General features: G+C 44.1%; 1 protein-coding gene across 4 annotated transcripts in view; it reads right to left on the bottom strand.

The window, feature by feature from the left end:
* zfhx3b (zinc finger homeobox 3b) overlaps positions 1 to 21,149 on the bottom strand; it is a 136,877-nt gene that overhangs the window by 85,954 nt on the left and 29,774 nt on the right. For 2 of the 4 annotated variants that reach the window (XM_032519371.1, XM_032519125.1), the window contains exons 2-3: positions 2,480 to 4,987; positions 1,759 to 2,338 (exon numbers count right to left, since the gene is read on the bottom strand). In XM_032519371.1, coding sequence (XP_032375262.1) covers positions 1,759 to 2,338; positions 2,480 to 4,951 — 3,052 coding nt within the window. In that variant the 5' untranslated portion in view covers positions 4,952 to 4,987. Of the gene's footprint in view, positions 1 to 1,758; positions 2,339 to 2,479; positions 4,988 to 21,149 lie in introns of those variants that run through there. The other 2 variants (XM_032519213.1, XM_032519296.1) reach the window with 1 other exon arrangement.

Genomic DNA, 21,149 nt, shown 5'->3' with positions numbered 1-21,149 from the left:
AGAGGGAGACCTTTGAGAAGCCCTCTGAAATCACTCACAGACCCAGCTCCCCAGTCATGGCTTCTTACATTCTCTCTTAAAAATACAAAGATGCACACACATGCCCAATCACTATCCCAGTCCAGTCTTTTCCAGCACCTTGAATCTCTAATTTCTACCTGGAACTCATGCTCCATTACTAAGCAGATTCAATGATTTACTATAGACCTGGATCATGTTCCTGGTTGTAGACCATATATATATATATATAATGAAACCATAATATTGTAAAGGTATATACTTGTGTCATATACATATATTGATATTATTGCTAGTGCTATGTGAAACTTTAAAAATCTTAACACATTACATGTTATGCTTATTCACTTACTTTAACTACAGAAGCTGAGGTCAAAAATCCACAGTGAGAGCATGAAAGCCGTGCAGTCCCCTGCTATGCCATGAACTACTACAAACTACTACTTTTAGTCACTGTTCCATTATCTTTTACTGTGACTGTTATTGCCACTCTTCATTTCAATCCCAACCGGCCGTTAGACACCACCTACCAAGAGCCCGGGTCTGTCCAAGGTTTCTTCCTAAAAGGGAGTTTTTCATCGCCACTGTCGCACTGTTGCTTGCTCTGGAAGGAACTACTAGAACTGTTGGGTCCTTGTAAATTATAGAGTGTGGTCTAGACCTACTCTATCTGCAAAGTGTCTCAAGATAACTTACTTGTTGTAAATTGATACTATAAATAAAAGAAAATCAAATTGAATTGAAAGTGTGCCCTCTCACTTTAGCTGCTTGGTCTGAAATCTCCTGGTCTTAAAAGGCAAATTCCCTCATTAGATTTATTGGGCCTTGTGTATGTATCATACAGTAGAGTTATATATTAGAGTGTTTGTGTATGATGGCTTCAGAGTTTCTTAAAGTTTAACTGAGAATGACACCACTGTAGTTTATGGGCCCAGGCCATGTCATCATTGCCTCCCTTGTAACATGGTTATTACAGCTCACCTCACAGGAAAATGAACCAGATGGCAGAAGAGGAAAAAAGAATTAGTCACAGCAATCAATTCTTGTTTGTGTCTTTGAACTGGCGACAGTTGGAGACAAGTCTGTACAAACTGTGGGGTTGTAACTGGCCCACCAAATACTTTGCTATGCTGTTGAATTACCCAAGCTGAGCCCTCTAACCTCGCATCTTTGACCAAGATAAAATTTATAGCTGCCATTACAAAGTTAAAAAAATGGAGAACTCCAGTGGTAAAGTTCTGCAGCAGTTTGGGAATAATGACAAAAAAAGCTGAGGCTGGCTGCCTAAGGGGGAGGGCAAGGAGAAGACAAAATAAAAGTATGGCCTGCTAACTCACCTTTTGTGAGTAGATGTCTTGTCATGAAAAACAAATTACCTCTGGGCTTCTGTGTGCTACTTGGCAGAGTTATAACTAAATAGACAGCCTACGTTTAGGCATACTAGTGCATTAGACGGTTTTACTGTGGATGTGAGATTAAGGCATCGAGCATGGGCCTACTGTCATGAAGACTATTAGCATGTACACTATCAGTAAGGACATATGGAAAGGGTCTGGGGTAAGCTCACCGCTGTAAACTTACACGGATAATCTTTCTTTCAACTCTCCCTCTTTATATTTCAGTGACACTCTACTTGTACAATGAGAGAATGATGTCAAGTTCACCAGGACAGGTATATCTAAGGGCATATGAAAGAAAGGTGTTTCTGAGAGCAAAAGAAAAGAAACAATTGGGGCTTACCAAGTGCAGGGGCCAGGGAGGCAATGTTGGGATCAAGGTGAAAGCTCCCCATGAGGAACTGGGCCTCAGCCCCAGCTGGGTCGATCTTGAGGCCTGGTGGAAGGCTCATGTTCTGGGTCAGGTAATATTGGTACAGCTCAGCCTCCGAAGGTGAAGGCATGGCTCCCAAGCCAAGTCGGCCATGCTGCATCTGAGTCACATTCTGCTGGAGCAGCATCATGTTGTGCATGTGCTTCTCGCTGGTCATGTGTATACGCAGGTTCCGTGCCACATTGGTCTCGTAGTCACATACCTCACACCGCCAAGTAGGTTTGCTCTTTGGCTTGGTCGGGGAGGGGGCCCCACACGATACAGCCATATGGGTGGAGGACTGTGTAGGATGGTGGTGAGGAGGGTGATGGCTACTGGCCTGGGTCACTGAGGGGACAGCCACTACTCCTCCTGGGGTATGTCCAAACACCTGCTCCTGCCCAGTGCCAATAGTGCCTCCATTCTGTAGTGTCTGCATGTTATTCAGGTGCTTGTCCGACTGCATGTGGATACTTAGGTTGCCCTTTGTGGTGGTTGAGTAGTTACACACCTAGATAATATAATAGGACATTTACATATCAGTTCACATATTACATAAGCCTAAATGGTTCAACAACATAAACTTATAAACATAAACTTAAATTGCAACCCCCAAAAAAATCAAGCATTGCTACATTTCTTTGCTACATACCTCACAACGGAAGGGCTTGTATCCACAGGTATAGCTTTCTCCACGAGCCAGACGAGGGTGGCTCTGACCACTGGTGCAGTACGAACATGAGCCTCCAGAGTCTGGGTGTTTCTCTTTCATGTGGGCCTCCAACGTCTGCTGGTACTTGTAATGCCAGTTGCATTTTGGACACTTGAGTGTCTTGCATGAGTTGCGTGAATGCATCATGGTCATGTGACCACCCAAGGAACGTGAAGAACCCAAAACGGTGTCACATTTAGGGCATTCTACCCCACTTCCTCCGCTGCCACCAGGCCCATGGTTCTGTGAACACTCACCCATCCCTGTTATGTCACAGGAGCCCCCTGGGAAGAGGTGGGAGTGGCCTTGAGATGAAGGGTGGAGGTGATGATGATGGTGGTGCATGTGGTGATGGTGCAGAAGGGCTCCATTTTCCTCCTCTCCCTCTGCCGAGCAATCATTTGGTTCTGGAGCTGTGGCACTATCTCGATTGGCACTTTCATCAGCAGCAGCATTGGAGGACAGAGGTGACGAGGAAGTGCCAGCAGTGTCATCATCGCTCCTTCTGACGGCAGCTGCCGCAATTGCCGTGGGAACAGTGGGTCCCTGGCAGTTAAAGCTCAGAGGGAGCTCTGAGGTCCTCTCCCCACCGTCTGCAGCTAAACACACTTTCTTGACAGAGGGGGAAGTGGAAGCAGGGTCTTTGCTGTTGAGTGTGGAATTGGCTGCAGAGGTGCAGGCAGAAGGCTGGAGAGCGCTACTAGGCATTAATAAAGGAGATTTGGAAATGCTTTGGTTTGAGACAGCTGGTTCCCCCACTTCACCCCCGCCGCTGCTACTGTTACCACCACAGGCCTTTGCAGTGCTTTCTGACTCCACCTCGTCTTCGTCTTCCCCTAATAACAGTTCCTCTTCTTCTTCCGAGGCCCCCATCTGGCTCGATAGGTTTTCATGTCCCTCATTGTCCCCATCCTCACCCTTGCATGCCAACTCTTTCCCTGCAGGCTCCTCTGTTCTCCCTCCTTGATTGGGCAGGGCACTGGAGTCTTTGGCAGAGCCTGGGGATGAGGTAAGAGAGGATGCATTGGGAATGCTCAGCCCTCCAAGAGAAAGGACTGAGCTTAGCGGTGTGTGTTGCTGCTGCTGTTGGTGGGGGCCAGAGTCAGAGTCTTTATTGAGAAGGCTCTCGCTGTCCCTGCTGCTGCTTCCAGGCTCCAAATGGACACCACTAAATGTACCATAGAAGCTCTGGCTGGAGTTAATGGGGAGCAGGGTAGGTGGCAGAGGAGTGCTCTTATTTTTTGGTTCCAGGAAACTGATGAGGGGCTCTTTGTCCTTCCCAATGCCCTGGATGATGGCAGATGCCTGTTTGTCTGCTAGCAGCTGCCGCTCGTCCTCACACAGTGTCATGCGGTGATCATGGACAGCATGAGTAGCAAAGGAACGAGCATAACCAAAGGACAGCTTGCAGAGAAAACACATGAAAATGGGCTTACCCTTGCCATATAGAGCTAGCCCATCAAATTTGGAGAAATCCACGTTGTTGGGAACATCTTTGGATACACAGGACTTCTTGGCAGACCCATCGCTGTTCAGGTAATCCTTGTTGCTTTTGTGCCGCACATCGAAGACACGGAAACTGTGCAGGACAGGGCTGAGGCCTGCCATGGTTGAGGTATTGGGGAAACCTTGGTCTGAATTGCCAAACCACTTCCCGAAGGACGAGGCTATGTGGAACGTGTTGATGATGTGAGGGTAGACCGAGGATGAAGTCCCGGCAGGTTCCCCTGGTTTTACTCCACTGGTGAGAGAGTTTGTGGTTAGCAGGTTGGGTACCATGCCCCCACCACTTTGGATCAACTGACTGAGGCTCTCTACGATGTAGGCTGAGCCATCTGGCTGGTAGACTATCTCTCCAGCCAGGTTCTCCACATCACTACTCTCCTCTTCCTCTTCCTCCTCTCCTTCCTCACTTCCACTCTCAGGTGCTCCCTGCGGTCGTGAGGGCTGATGTCGCAAAAGACTGGGCAGGCCTCCTCCACCTGTAGCCATCGGCACCCCAGGAAAGGGTTGAAGACTTGGGAAACAGCTGTCAATCTCCATTTCATCTAAATCCTCAGATTCTTCCTCTTCTCCACAGCTTACTCCCTCTTGCTCTTCTTCCTCAAGACCCTCTCTTGTGGGATGCAGCTGGCCAGTGGCAGAGATACCACGGTGGGCCTGGGGTGATGTCTGATTTGGCTGCTGCTGCTGGGACTGTAGTTCTCTCACCCCTTCATGAGGTGCACAGGGGTTTTGGGGTTGAGAAGGGTAGGGAGCAGAGAGAGATAGGGGGTCCAGGGAAGGGGCCTGGTTAGTGCAAGGGACCTGTGAGCTAGAGTGATCGTTCCAGGGCTGTGGTGGTTGCTGCTGCTGGGAGGAGCCGAGCCCATCGTCTGTCCCAGAAACCACAGGAGACTCACAGCTGTCCATGCTGATGCCTACATGAGGCGTTCATCGCATCCAGGCCTGCAGAGACACAAATTGGATGAGATACGCGGTTATTGTTGTATTTAGGATGTTGATATAGACACATATACACAAGCACACACAACTCATCATTTACTATGCAAATAATGGAAACTTAAATGTTTATATTTTCCAAAACATAATTACGTCGATTGAGAAAAGATCAGATATAGAAAATATGAAAGAGACCTTAGGAGCCTTAATAGAAGAAAATCAAATGTATAGAGCATTGGATGTGAGACAAAAGTCTGAGATATAATTGGAAAAAATGACACGATGCTCATTACACTAGATTAGGTACTTAAACACAATACCTGAGACAAGCACTAATAAGCCATCTATGATTCATCTTCCTGCCATATCAGGAAGGTACAATCTTTTATCTTCACCTTCCAAACAACACCCCTAATCTTATATTCTGCAAGTTCTACATCCGTTTTTAATTAACTTGCAGTCAGAAAAAAGGAGAAACAGGCTAACTTAATGGATCAAATAGATTCCTTGTGAGATAATTAGACACTGAGAAGCCACCCATCAGCACATTGTACATTTACATAACTGGAAGAAAAGAGAAAACTGCATCTAAAAAAAGAAATTCTAACAGTATCACCATTATCGCTCCATCTTCAAGTTGTGTACATATAAGAACAATATAACACATGTGCAGTATTGATATAGATGTGTATGAACTTTAACAAGAGCAATAAAAGGCAGTTTTTTTCTTCTATGAGTCAAAAATACATAAGCTGGGTTGGGACTTTACTACAGCTGTGTTTAGATCTTGTATCCAATAACCTCTACGCTCAGCCTGGTTTCAAACACTCCAGCCATCCTCCGCCTCTAAAATAATAAATGGCAGCTGAGCTTTCGGGAGCTGGCCATGCCCCGAGCATCTGAGAGGCCTAACACAGGCTGCAATTTAGAGCACAGAAGAGATAAAATGATAGCACAAGATACTGCTGAGCTAATAATTTTATTAAAGGGATGCAGCCAGCATTGATTAAAGGGGGCAATCGGGCTGAAACCAATAACTCTGGGCTGCCCTTTAACCCACCAGTACTGAATATTACATGAGCAAAGTTTCCCGGCACCAAGCAATGTCCCCGTTGATTAGCACATTCACTGCTTGCACTTGATTTATTTACTTATTTACTTAGGGATGCAAATTTCAGCTGTGATCAAAATGGAGTCTACCCCCACACCCTTACATATTAACCACTGAGGGAGAGAGGGATTGATAATGTCTGTCTGCCTCTTCATGAATGTCTGATGAAGCTTTCCTCCACACAACATACCTGAAACCTCTCTAGTCTATGTGCAACCAAGCTACAAAAATGATGGACTTCCTTTTTGAAGATGTGCTTTTATATTTAAACTTCAGAATCAGCAACAGCTGGCCAGAATAGCATATTGTGGACAAAGTAACAATTCAAAAAGAAGCACTATAATGATAAATCAATGACGTTGTTTAAATTTACAATATAACTGCAAAGACGACGTACATGTTATTGTCATAAATACTCGGGGACAGACATTTCCTGCCAGTATGATCCAGCTGATTGTTTTGTTTACACACCACAGAAGCTAACCCTGATGACCCCTGTCTTGCTTTGCATATACAATGAAAGATATTAGACTGGCTGGCTTATTAACAAGATTGCTTTATACAACCAGACATGATTTAGAGATGGCTGCCATATTGAGTGAGGGGATACTAGCCCTACTGGTCTGTATTTATTATCTGCTCCATTAATAAGAGTCTATGAGCTCAACATCCATTTCACAAAAATTGACTGAGGGCAGTGAGAGAAATGCAAGCAACAAAATATACCACATGTCAAACAGACAGTGATTCTTCAACTAAAAGCACGTGGATAAACTGCACAAAATCCAATGGAAAAAAAGCAGACAAGGTGACTGGTCTAAAACGACTTCCTCGTAGGAAAAGTCGCCATGTGTCTTGTCTGAGCATGGAGTGTTTCACACTTTGTTCCTGTAATCTATTCCATCAGCCCCTCCTCCAGATTCCACTGCCTGTCTCGACCAGGCCTGAGAAACCCTGGGCCCACATGTAACTACTAGTTAAGATTGTTGGTTCACAATGACCTCAGAAGTTCTCTACTCTCATCTTTATATGGTCTAGGGTCTGAACAGAGGGGCAGCGTACTGTAGTGAGTGTATGTACTCATCCATTCCTATCACTGTTATAAGATACCTGTAGCAATTAGCAGTAGACGGGATAACACAATGACTCTTGATCAGTGCTGGAGCTCTGAGCCAGCTTGGTGTGTCCACTGCTTACAGAAAACAGGATTGCCCTTTAAAATCAAGATGGTGTAATTCAATAACCTGCAGTGGTTACTGATGAGCAATGGGATTGTCTGGAGTCGGCAAGTCGCAGATGGGCCAACTGATATAACGCTGTTTGTCTTTCGGAGGTCTGCCTGGCTCAGTGACACCTGTTTAAAGCAGGAAAAGCTTTAATCTCTGGGAGGCACTAAACAAGTCGGGGAGACAGACAAAGAGACGCGGTCGAAGAAGAGGGGAAGTGGAGGCGGCCGGTGTCTCTGTGTGCTGACTGTGTTAATAACCACAAATCAAAATGATGGAGCAGCCCACTAAAGGTGACTACTGCTGAGTGGTACTATGCAACGTTATATACTGTAATACGTCCAAAAGTTGTAATTTTCTTTTGCATACTGGCACTAGTGCTGATTGCACAAAACAAGTGATCCTGTCACGGCCTCTGCCCTTGTGTTGTATCGTAATTTTGAATGTGGACCCACTGAGTTGACATATGCAGGCTGTGTGCAGCCAAAACAAGCCTTAGCTGACAATACAAGATAATCAGAGGGAAGAAAAGGCTGGATTCCTGAGCTGATCTGAGGGAGAGCATGCCGACGCACAGATCCTGACTGTAGAACTCACACTCCTGCTGCCACCTGCCTTCAAAGGCTTTATGCCAGGGTCCCCCTGCTCTCTATTCTCTGACAAAACAATAAAAAGTCATACTCCACCTCCTCCCAACACCCTAACAAAGCAGATAAGGTTGAACTTTGTGAAAAGGCATCAGTTCTAATGAACACTGTCAGAGAGTGGGTCTGGATGTCACTTGGTAGGGATGGAAAATTAGATAAGTTATAATTTATGGGTCCTTTCATTAGGTGGGATTTACCGGCCAACTGAGGGAGGAATTAAAGGCTAAGGAACCATCTGATTATAAGCATGCCTGATCATCTGCCTGAAGGCCTGGCCTTGCCTCCAGAGGACCCTGCTCTCCAGGGTTTTCTGAGGGAATTAGCTGTTACTTAGCCCTCACTGTGAATATTCTTGGGCAGTGGGCATGATGCAGCCCTGACCCTAACTCATATTTGCATAGAGCAGTGAGGGAACAACACTGTTTCTTAATACGCCTAGAGGACCTCTAACAATACACCAGATCTGATTTTCAATTGTCCCTCAGTGATGTTGCCTCTCTGTGCCTAGTCTCACAGAGCCTGGCCAGCCACCGCAGGGTAAGGGGTGCTTATTGGAAAATCAATGGCGTGAACACTAAGCAAGTTACAGGAAGATGTGGGAAGGAAGGGTTCTTATTGATAAAGCAGGGGAAGGCCTTTGATGTTGCACTAGGGACATGCTCATTGATGGGGGAACCATTGTAGTCCTCAGGCAAGTAAGGCCTGGGTTTATCTCTTAGGTTTGTTCCAATTAATCACCAATAAAGGCATGCATGCATTGCACTTTTAAGCATAAGTCCATTTTAAGACATGACATGGCTTAGTAAATTCTGTTTTTAATACTGTGCTCTTGAGGGAAGTTACGTTTCTAACACTGCACTGCAAGTGTCTCTTTTAGCCTTTATCTATTCTGCTCTCTATCTTATCTACCCTATTACCTGCTAAAACTAACTGTAGCCTATATTGAAGACAATAACCTGATACTCAATTTAGGAATAACTATGCTACATCTGAGTGTGCAAGTTTGGCACTAAACTGGCAGACTGCTGTCACAAGATAATTTACTGTACAGAAGAAAAAGAAATGTATTAAATTATAAATACACTATTTTATGAAATAATAAACAATACAGAGACAACTATTCGTCTGAAAAGGAAAAATGCATATTATCTCTCAGTGCTATCACAGGGTCACTTTGTCCTGGAGTTGTAAGCCAAAAAAGTTAGTCTGCCACTGCCATAGACAATACACCATTGTAATTATATTAGGTACGTGGAGTTCTTGTTCTCTTTCATCCCCAACACTGTAAATCAGACAATTAACCATGTGCAGCATTGTTGTTTATTGTGTGCTGTAAATATTCTGTCTGCTATTCTGCTACTGCAGACATAAGGCTGCTCCAGTATTGCTCCAACTGCAGGAGGCAAAAAGTCACCTCAGGTCGATGGCACTCAGCCTGTAAACAGGACTTCCCGTAAAATCAATGATCTTCAGTAGGAGCTATCAGTCTGTGGAACAGAAATAGCCGTGGCTGTGTTGAGTCTGAGCCGAGGCAGAACAGTACTGTGTGTTTACATTGAGTGTGTGCGAGTCGTGGAGGATGGTCCCTGGCATGTCGGGAGTATTTCTCAGCAATAGCAAAACGGAGGCATGCAGCCTGTGTTATGTTCCAGCCAGTGGAAACCTAGAAGCATTAGGTGCTACAGAGACTTCAGCTCACAGATTTCATGTTGTCTTGTATGCATACTTTATGCACTACACTATAGTGTTGGAACAATTATATCACTTACAGCTCAAATCATCCTTGCTGATTACAATATGAGCAACTCAAATACCCATAAGGCAATGTGCTTATAGTTTTACTTTCACAGCTCTCAATTCTAGTAACCATTTTTGCACTAGTAATACGGGCCAGAAAAGGCTAAATTGATTTGTTTGTTGTATCAATTGCCTCCTTTGTTAATAGACTTGAAATAGAAACCTTGAAAATGATTTTTACACTTTACACAACACCATCAAATTCTGTTAATCCATTCCATATTGCAGAACGGAAGAAAAGTGATTTAAGACAGAGAAGCAATGAAATCACAGTGCAGAACTGTATGGTTCTCAGTACTGCACAGGACAGTCTGAATAAATGATCTGATTGGAGCTCAGCTAGCTTTTAAAAATCTCTAGATGGGATTTACACATGGCACTAGAGTGTTTCTTCCGTTGGAGGGTGTGATGGAAACAGCGTGCTGGTGTAATTAGAAGTAGTTAATTAGCTGTTGGTTAATTACTGGGTTCTGCAGAGTGTTGGTGAAAGACCTGGTGGGGTGGCAAAGCAAAGGGAAGCAGCGAACACACAGCAGGAAGCTCCCAGTCTCCCACCAATTAGCAACCAGCATGGGGGGGGGGGGTTCTGTGGTATACGAGGAGTACAAATGCGAGAAGGCTCATATAATTTCACTCAAGCACCCACGATATGCACTTGTACACAATGGAGTGTCTGTGAAATTGCAAGACAGATAGAGAGGGAGGGAGAGAAGGGGGAGAGAGAGAGAGAGAGAGAGAGAGAGAGAGAGAGAGAGAGAGAGAGGAGAGAGAGAGAGAGAGATTACTTCAAATCATATTTTTTAAAATTCTTATCAGATTATTTAGATACACATCCTCCATATCTGCACAATTTTAGACCAACACACATGGATATTGAATGATTTGCAACAGTCTGACATGGATCCTCGCATCGTTTAGCATGCAGTGCTAACGTTCCCATAGTGTGGAATGCAGAAAGGATGAGAGAACACTTGATACTTTGTAGACTGGTCTGTGTGGCACGAATCAACCAGAAGTCAACACACTGATTAAGATCCTTTAGATTTTAGAAAGATTTTTAAATTTAAAATATTTCAAAAACCCATTAAGATATATGTAGATATACAGTATGCACAACTTGGTATGTATAACTGCGTTTCCGTTTGCAGATTAGCAGGAAATAGAGAGGGAAGATAGAGAGATAGAGAAAGTGAGATTGAGATATAGAGCTGGAGAGAAAGTGAGAGAACTAGAGACACATGTCCAGTGAAAGGTCAGGGACAAGGAGGGAATGTGCTGCTGATCAAAGTCTTTGAGCCCCAGGACCTTCATTTCTACTAATTATCAAATCTATCCCTATTTATATCTGCGGGAAGTAGACGTTTTCTCAAGAGAGGATGGAAGTGAAATCTGCTAACTACAGTGCTTTCTGAGCTTCTGTTTACAATCCCTCCTTTACATTTGTTCTCTAGTAACAGGATGAGGATGGCAGAGGGGGGTTAAGGGAACCGATGACCACAACTTATTTGGGAATGTTGTTATTAAGGTAAAGGACAGAACACTATGTACAGAAGACTAAAAAGCAAGATCACATGGTGCCAAGCCACACACACACACACACACACACACACACACACACACACACACACACACACACACACACACACACACACACACACACACACACACACACACACACACACACACACACACACACACACACACACACACACCCCTTCCTTCCCGCAGCGTTGCAGTTAAGGCAAGTAAACCGCAAACACAGTTGTTAAAATGATCAATACCATTGAAATATTAAACCTTAAGAAGCCGCATTATTGATTGTGAGCCCAATGATAAAACGGTTTATCATCACAATTGTGGTGCTTTATGTAAATGTTTTGGAGAGACCATCAGCTGTCCAGCGACCAATGGGATGTGGCTAAATTTCACCCCCTCAACCACACACATACTCTCACTCTCTCTCTTTTTCTCTCTCTCTCTCTCTCTCCTCGTTTACCCTACACTCCAAACCTCGAGGAACTGCAGGGATTGAGGCAAATAGGGAGATGTCATTACCACTACTTCTACTTCCATTAAGGATAGCTGACACTGATCAGCATCCCAAGCCCCTGTTGACAGAGAGACGGGAGAAGGAGGATCTGGCCCCACAGAACAACATGGTAGCTCTGGGATGTGGTCTACGGGATCTCCAGCAGGCATGACAGCAAACAGGAGAATACAGTGGAGCAGGATCCAGGCTCCATGCAGGGATCATGCCCTAACAGACAGATATGGGACATGCATAACATGTCTATAAACCTGGGCCTTTCTGTGTAATCTGGAAAACAAATACCTTAGTAATGACCCAGTCCTGCACCTGGTAAAACACAGGGTTCACAAGCACCTGGAATTAGACAAATATCCACTGCAGAGCATTCTTAAAGAGACACACTCCTTTAGCAAAATGCTTAAGGGAGTTTTAGAAAACATCTTATGAATTAATGGTGTATTTTCTTAGAAAAGGACTGTCCACTGGGCTGGACTATAAAGCAAACAGAAAACAGCTAATCTATAATGTGGTTAAGTGGTTAAGCTGGGACACCCTTAGAGATGCATGCAGTGGTACGATGAGATGAGTTAAGTCACACAGAGGCTCAGCAGTGAGGCAGTGCCAGAAGCCGAGGGTTAGGCCCAGTGTTCAGTTAAGTGTCTAAACCTGAGGAGGGTGATAAGATCCCTTTTAGAAGCAAACCATGTGAAGGCCAAATGACCAGGAAACCTGAGTAATGTGGGTGTGAGCAGAGATGTGGAAAGTCATGCTGTGTTATGTGTGGAAAAAGGAAACTTACTATCTCTTGTATGCACTGAGGGGTGGTACAGTCCTGTATCCATATAGTCCTGCCCACCCGTCCCCCCTCACTCTCACACACACACACGCACGCACGCACGCACGCACACACACACACACACACACACACACACAGGGATTAGATGGTGTCCCAGTGAAACCATTCTGTGGAAATTATTTCTTTGCAGAAAAAAGGCATGAAAGCCAATCGTGACCTGGCCTCTAATTCTAGAGTAGGATATCCTGGATAAATAATTAGAGGGGTCCTTTGAAGACCCTGCACAGCCAAACCATTCACTTCCCACTTCACATTTGCTAAAGTCATTAATGACAAAGATTTAGAGAGGAAAAGCGAAAATCTTTCTGGTACACAAATATTTTTTTTATGAGGCCTGGCCCAAATTCCTCTCTGCTTAGCTGAAGCCCTTATCCTGGGAAATAACTGCACCCGTTTTAAACAATAAACCTCAGGGGAGACGTGTTTTCTATTGCCCCCTCTGCCCCGCTGAATTATGAGAGTTAATAAAGCTAAAAGAATAATGTGCCCTGTGTTTTAAAAGACGCAGCTAACAAGAAATGTTGGGATACTGGATGTCAAAAGACACAGTAAAATCAAAGCAAAAAAACTCTAAAAACAATAGAATAGAATAGAATAGAATGCCTTTATTGTCATTATACACAAGTACACGGTACTTGTGCAACGAGATTAAAGCAATCCCTTTGCAGTGTTGACACAAAAAAATATAAGAATATAACAGTATAAAATATAACAGTATAAAATATCAAAAATATAAAGTCTGTATAAAGACTGTTTTATATTTTAAGATTGCAAAAACAAGCCAGATATTAATGTTAAATGGATCCCTTCCTAAATGAACATCACTGACTTTTTATACATGGCAATTCTTGTGCCACAGTGGCCTTCCTCTCCAGTTAGTGCTCATACTTAGTCCCAGCATGTGCCACTTCAACAGTGAGCTGTGTGGCAAACCATGATTATTCAGTAGGAATGAGCAGGAGGGAATCTGACAGGTGGAATTACATAAATCACATTCAGATTACTCTCATTACCAACAAAGAAAGAATAGACTCGCCAAAATTGTATTTAAGATTCTACTGGATACTTATGGATCAGCTTCATTGAAACATAAGAAGGAACAATAATGTGTCTTCAGGAAGACAAGCCCACTGAGCACTAGTTTACATGCCAATCGGATGCAGAATCTTTTCTTTAGCAGTTCATAAACAGAGCACTTATAAATCAGATCTTGATGCAATCATCATCTTAAAAGGAAAGCAGAGCTTGCCCTACAGTTTACAAGGACAGACTCCAAGGCAAACCGTGGAAGGTGATGTGCATTCCTTCTGAGTAGAGCAGTGATGAGGAACTGTCAACAGAGGAAAAGGGAAGAAAAACAAAAAAAAGAAAACAACTTGTTAAGTGTATAACAAGGTGGCCTGGAGGGCAATGCTGAAAGACATCTCAGCACTTGACTCTGAATTGTGCGAGGAACATCAAACAGCATTTCTCTAGCTACGTTGAGCACTAACAGAGCCGACCACGATGTTCAGAGACCTTTGTGTGTGGAAAGGTGCTTCAGATTGTCAGGAAATAAAGAGATAAAATGTGACTAAAAGACAACATTTCCACACACAGAAGTAATCATAAATGTTCATATGCACTAAATCTGAGTTCTGTTCTGAGCCACAGACTTCAAGGGAGACCTGTCTAACATGAGGGAAAGCTGCTGCCATCAAACTACAAAACGCAAACAGAATTACACCATTCTAAAATGCAATTGCAAACAATGAAGAAGCAGTTCCGATTAGACGTCTAGCCCTGAGTTGTATAGCTAGGTGTGTGTGTGTGTGTGTGTGTGTGTGTGTGTGTGTCACAGAGAGAGATCAGGCTTGGGTGGCAAGCATGGCCCACAGAAGGAGAGAAACAGGAAAGAGTCAAAGCATCAGCTGAATGAAAATCAACAAATACATGACCATTAAAGCTGTTGGCAGCTCAGTGCTTGCACTAAAACTTGGCACAGTGGTGTCCCAGCACTCTGTGAAAGCAGATGCCCATGTGCTGGAAACACATTCAATAATCCTATCTCTATGAGTAGGGGGAAACACACATTGGAAACAGACCAATGAAAGGTAGGGAGCAGCAAAAACTTGCGTGATATTTTAAGAAATCCTTTTCCTCTCCTGGCCTGGTCTGAGTGTTGTGACGGCTACAGTGCTGTGGAGCTATATTTGAGAAAGACCAGGCTTCTGCGTCTCTTCTCCACACACACACACCCCACCCACACACACACCCAAACCCACACCACACCACACACACACACACACACACACACACACACCACACACACACACACACACACAACACACACACTGCAGCCCTTGTTCATCTGCCTTAATGAAATGGCCACATGCCTCCTCTCATCCCAGAGCTGCTTGCACACTGTAGCACCTGGTAGATATAAATCAGCCCTACTGAGCTGTATTTGGGAAGTAAGGCATTAAGCATGGCATAGGCTGTCAAAGTTCAGTTTGCGCCGCCCGCAACATCTAGTTGAACCGCTGCGAAACAGACCCGGAACCAAGGAGCGGGCCTACCATCAGCCTCTTATCTTCTGCCTCCCAGCTCCACAGGACATAGCTGCCACATCTGGGCCCCAGCTGGGCAGCCTGCTGAGCACAGTGAAGCACAACCCAGTAGGGTTAGGGCAACACTGGAGCACCCCTGTTACATGGATTAATGGGATCAACAGCCTAAAAACAGTAAGGATTTAAATGGGTGTTGTTTTCTGCCATTTATCTTTGGGCTTTCTTATCTGTGAGCTGCTGGGGCTTGTGGGTATTATTATAGTTTTTAAGTGGTGTAGGATCATATTATGAGCAAGGAGATAAGTAACTTAGTGCAGTTTTTGTGTGAGCATACTGTATACGGTGTGTGTGTGTGTGTGTGTGTGTGTGTGTGTGTGGTGTGTGTGTGTGTGTTTGTCACGTGAGCTAGGGGTCTGAAGATTACACACATTCCTCAGAGGACAGACACACATCTTAATGCATGTGCAGGTTTGCATTGACTTAGATGCATGCATGTGTAAACATATTATAGCCAAAGCTCCAGTTTTCTGCCACTCCACCAGTCTACCCCTAAGCTTTATACTTGAATATCAAATATATTCTCACTCTGTGCATTATATGTATGGGATGAGTCCTCAAAACAGATACATACAACACAAAATCAGGACAAGCACTCAATAGGAAAAGCTCTTTGAAAAGGGACAAATTGAGCAAAAGGGTGAGGATATCTGTTTGGGATTTGGTTGTGGGCTTTCACAGGGTGTCTTACTCTTCTAAGTTAAGGCAGTCACAGTGGAGAGCTGAGGTGGAGGAAGGGTGCCGAGTATAAGAGAGAAAAGTACATAGAAGAGAAAGAAAGAAAAGGAGATGGGGGACAGTGCAAGAAGTCCATGATGAACTTGAGCATAGAGTAATTTACATTTCTAGGTAATAAGCTTCAGGGTCAGGGGCGCAAGCCAATGACACATGCCTCTGGCAGGGAAAAAGCAAGCATGTGAGGAGGACCACAGCATTACTCGTATGACACATAACATTCATTGATTTAATCTGTCAGAGGGAGCATGTGTCAAGGGTATAAAAACTGCTATGTGTACTGTATAGAATACAAAAATCCATTCATGGATTTGAGGTTATCTTTGGCAAAGGTAAGTAAAGTAACAGAAAACCTGATTCTAAATGTGGGGAAAAAGGATGAGACCCTACAACTGACATTTATTGGATGCCTCCTTGCATTACATTATTTAGGACTTGCGAGACAGGTGACAGGAATAACCACAGGATGAATATTGAGAAAGAAGCAGAAAACATACGGCCACATATAATAACGGCAAAACACATTTGTATAATATTCACATATAATGCACTGACAAAAAAACAACAACCATGACAGTTTTTTTTCCGTAGGGATATAAACCTCACTGAGTTGCAGTAGATTCAGCACTGCCTAGTGGTCCTTCAGAGCTGCACATTTAATACACATTTAATTAATGATGTCATTGTTTTGACATTGAAAGACCACGCCAGCAAACAAGATAAACAAGATCTAACTCCGGGAAGAGTGCTACCAGGATACTAAAGGAAACAGAAAGCTGGGAGATCACAGACAAAGCACTTTGAATCTTAACCCTGGGCTCTTAGCTCTTAGACAGCCCCCCCCCCCCCCCTTTGGTGAGGGAACAATTTACTCACAGCACCGAGCTGTGAGCTCCTCACCAAGATCTGTGTGTGAACACACACGCACCCATGTGTAAGGTAATATGAATGCTTGTGAGACTCAATAGCAGCCAGATACAGTGCCATATTGTGAATGAATTCTCACTATGGAGCAATGAGTTTCCACTCAGGCTGCTATACCAGTGTGGGCATAGCTGAGAGTCTTTACACATGCCAACTAGAACTGGGAATGAAGCCATAAGGCTGGGAGGACAGCCATATACACTGGAAAACACACATACACACAAACAAAACCACCACATACCAAAATATAGAAACAAAGCATAAAAAACATAAGATAACAATAGAAAAATCAATCATGTAAGCATGAGAAAACATGTTTATCCACATTTGTGCTCACCTCCTTTCCCATAAGCTCTGAAAAAATGTGTTAGCAAAGAAGTGAGAATTTGAGCAGGGCCAACTGGCTCACCCTGAAAGTTCAAGTTGAGAGGCACTACAAATTACAAGTTGACAGCTTAAATAATCCCCTGTATGCATTTCTTACAATGTATGAGCATGTTGGAGTTTGCTAACACAACTGCCTCCTGACAGCTGTTCTGATGAGGTATTTACATGTCAGCTATTATCTCATTCAAAACATAACAATATACATGCTTCTTTGAGATCCACTGACCAGCAAATGCCCCAGACCAGCAACCATGTTGTCAATGATAGGACCCTCTGCCCCATCTCTAACAGATGCCCCCATATTTGAGCTGTGAGGAGGGAGAGTGATAGGGGCAGTGTAAGACGAGAGGGTGACTAATTGGTTCATAACCTGTAATTGGGGAGATGTAATTGGAGTGGACTCGCAGATGCCAGGTGCACCTTCAGGAGGTGGGGCAGTGGTTTGCCCTTTGACTGGCTATAAGGGAGCATGTGTGTGTTTGTGTATCTATGTGTGTGCAAGGGGCTAGGCAGGATTAGATGCAGGGGGAAAACAACACTTCTATTGCGAGGGCCCCAAAGGATATAGTTTAGGAGTGGCGTGTGCCTATTAGGTCCTTAAAACCACACAACAGAGCACAGCCACGCCCAATGAGAATAAACACCCAGCTATGAGTACACACACAACAGCTTCCTGTCCACTGGCAATTTTTTCAATCCATTGCTGTGAGTAAGAAATCTGCAGCTCAACATTTTCTCATGGTTCACATGATGGGTCAATGTGATCAATGTGCTCATGGCCCACCTAGCCAATACAACACCTCTCCCAATCAATGTAATGGGGGCTGAGTGTTAATTGGGACAGAATAAGAGGGTGCGTGATGGAGTGTGATGCGCTTTTTGCAGAAGCATCAGAAATGCTGTACAGGGTATAATGAAAGCTGCTTAATGTTGACAGCGTGCTTGTTTAATTGCTTTTTTAAGAAATGTTTTTGTACAACAAAACAAAGTGGATAGAGTGTGTTGACGTGTTCAGAGGGGGGTATTTGCAGGAACATCTGTTTGTCCTGCCCATCACCATATGATTGCCTGTAATTAGCCGCAGCGCCTGCAGTTGCATAGGTGCGGTCATGCATTCCCCTCTTTGGGCAGGTAGGGAGGACCCATAAAACAAAGTACCTAGATCTTGTCTCCGGCTGCCAGTCCCCTTACCTTCCTCATGAGTCACACACTTATCTGCCAGTAGGCCTCTCTAACATGAACCATCTTAGAAACTCACGCTACCAAACAATCACTTATTCTATTACAAGGCAGCGCATAAAGCTGCATTATTTGTTAGGGAAGAATGTTACAAGACAGCACCAAGTGTTGACTGGGGATGGGAATAAAATGAGAAACGGTTTACTGTTGCCAGTGTTCACTGTTCAATGTTCCCTTTGCAAAAAGTAACGTAAGTAATGCAACAACAGGGTTTCCTAGACACTGAGCTCAATTGTGAGGACGTACTCTGGCCTTCACATCCTGCTTTAAACAGGACTATAGGATCCACTTCAAACAGAATCAAGCCTTTGCCCAGCTTGCTTGGTGCATGGTTGTTTTTTCTGATGAGAAGCCGCAGCTGACCACTGAAAAAAGTATCTAGAGCACAGGAAAAACCTGCCTGACAGATATTCTGTCTGTCAGCTAAGTGGAAGTAGGAAGTGATGGTAGTGGAAACAGCCTCTACCAGAGTAAAGGATGTTTCCCTTGTGTTGCCTGTTGTCTCACCCTGTTTATACAGGGCACAAGGTTAGTCAACGTGGCATCCAGCCCAGAAAACTGCTGCACCACACACGCCACTATGAGGTTCCACTTGTTATGTGAAAGTCCTACATGCAGACAATAAAAATTAGAATGTGGTTTTCCTTACATTGTTTTGGAAATTATTAGTAATGAATAAAAAACCTTTTTAGCTTTGCAAACTACATATCAACCCCCTTCACCGTTACCCATCTATCTGAACCATTAGCTGGAAGTGAGGACATCTGATTGAGATGTATTGATTTTCCACCATTTCGGTGTAATTTGGTGAAGATTAATTAACATTTTTTCTGGCTCTGCCTATCTTGCTGACACAATGAACACCGGTGGGTCACAGGAAGGTCTTAAGTCAGGACACAGTCAGTCCAAAACAAGGTGGCCCCTGCAAGACCCCGGCCTACCCCCAGCCTCTAAATTACATAGGCTGACACCAGCGAGGGAGAAGCATGGGCCCGCTTTAGCTCTGTACTCAGGCCAGTGGCTGAGCAGGTCAAAAACCCCCATTAGGGAGCAGGTCAAAGCCACATAACTCTTTAGCTAAGGTGAGGGTCACTGCGATGCTCTGTCCAGCCAGGGTCAACCAGATGTCTCTGGCCACTGAGGTTCATGGCAATACAATAAAGTAATCAATCTGGCCGCTGGACCCTGGTCAATAATATACTCCCAGGCTGCAGAGGGTCACCACCTGTTCCCTGGCCTCTCATTGGACTGTCCTGGCCTCCTGAAATGCTAAGGTCTTACATTTCACTGTCCTGACTGGAAGACCACGGGGGACCATAATCAAACCATGGGTATAGCCAGGCGCTTTAGCAGTAACCCATGGCCGGCATTATGTACAGGTTATTTACTAGGCAGCAATGGGAAGAGATGGGTGTTTATTACTGTAATGTCGACTAATATAGTCAACTCTGGTATCAGTTACTATCCATTTTGTAACAGATGTGGATGTTTTCCTCTGTAGATGACACCTCCATTTACACAGACTAATATCTAATATTTTTGTTGCAGGCAAATGTGTTCAGACTTTTTAAAGTGGATAAAATATCCTTTATCAGTGTACAGTCTAGACAAAGAGACATATGTGGGCCATGAAATTGACACTCACCAATATGAGCTGTATTCCCTTTGAGGAAGTCCAGACGTCCATTATTTCTATTATACTTCTATTGTACAGACAAGATCTCCACATACAGTGTATAGAACACGCAGGATACATTATTGTTAATACTGCTTATTCCTCTTTCTTCCTTATTTCTTTACAGTTTTTGTGACAGCACTGTTTTCCCCCTGTCCCTTTTTGTTCTTTCCTCTCACGCCCGCCACGAATGGAGGCAGACAGCATCCTTGGAGGCTGCCAGGATGAGGCAGCAGTTAATTCTTGGCTGCCCTCCCTCTCTGCTTAAAGGCAGGTATAGAGTTCCCAACAGCTCCAGTTGGCTGGATACAATGGAGATCTCAGTGCTGGGGCAGAGTTCCAAGCAGGTGAACTAACCTGTCCCCTTTCCCTTATCAGTCTACCAGCAGCAGTGCCACTAACACCCCAACAGCTCAGACTGCACCAGAGTTTACCCTATCTTGCTCAAATTGCAGCCAACCCAACCCTTAAGTCTCACACCATTTCCTGGCTGACAGTCCCAGTACCCTGCCTCGCAGAGAACCATAAAACAACAATGATAAGACCGGAAATAGAATCTAACCAGCTAATGAAACAGTACAGGTGTATAGCCCAAAACAATGCTCAAATCTAATGGTATAAAAGAGTGGTAAAATAATTTATAATGTTTATGTCTGTACAAATCCATGCTTCCAACATGAGACAAGACCGGCTCATTTTGTATCTCCATCTTCTTCCTTCTTTTCCCTGTCAGCTCTCTCCTGCCAACAACATGACATGTCATTAGGTAGTATAATCAGCATGCGATTTGCATACATCTGCTTTATTTTATTGATTGCTGCTCATTTGTTAAAATTCAGGGTATATAATTAATGGCCAACCCCCTGGTGCCACACCCTGGGGACAGCTAATTCCACTGCATACTAAGGGGATTTCAGCAGAGGGCACAAGTGGGCT

The sequence above is a fragment of the Etheostoma spectabile genome, chromosome 1 (genome assembly GCF_008692095.1).
Source record: "Etheostoma spectabile isolate EspeVRDwgs_2016 chromosome 1, UIUC_Espe_1.0, whole genome shotgun sequence".
Taxonomy (NCBI): domain Eukaryota; kingdom Metazoa; phylum Chordata; class Actinopteri; order Perciformes; family Percidae; genus Etheostoma; species Etheostoma spectabile.
The sequence above is the reverse complement of the archived record's forward strand: the minus strand, read 5'-3'. Positions and strand labels throughout refer to the sequence as shown.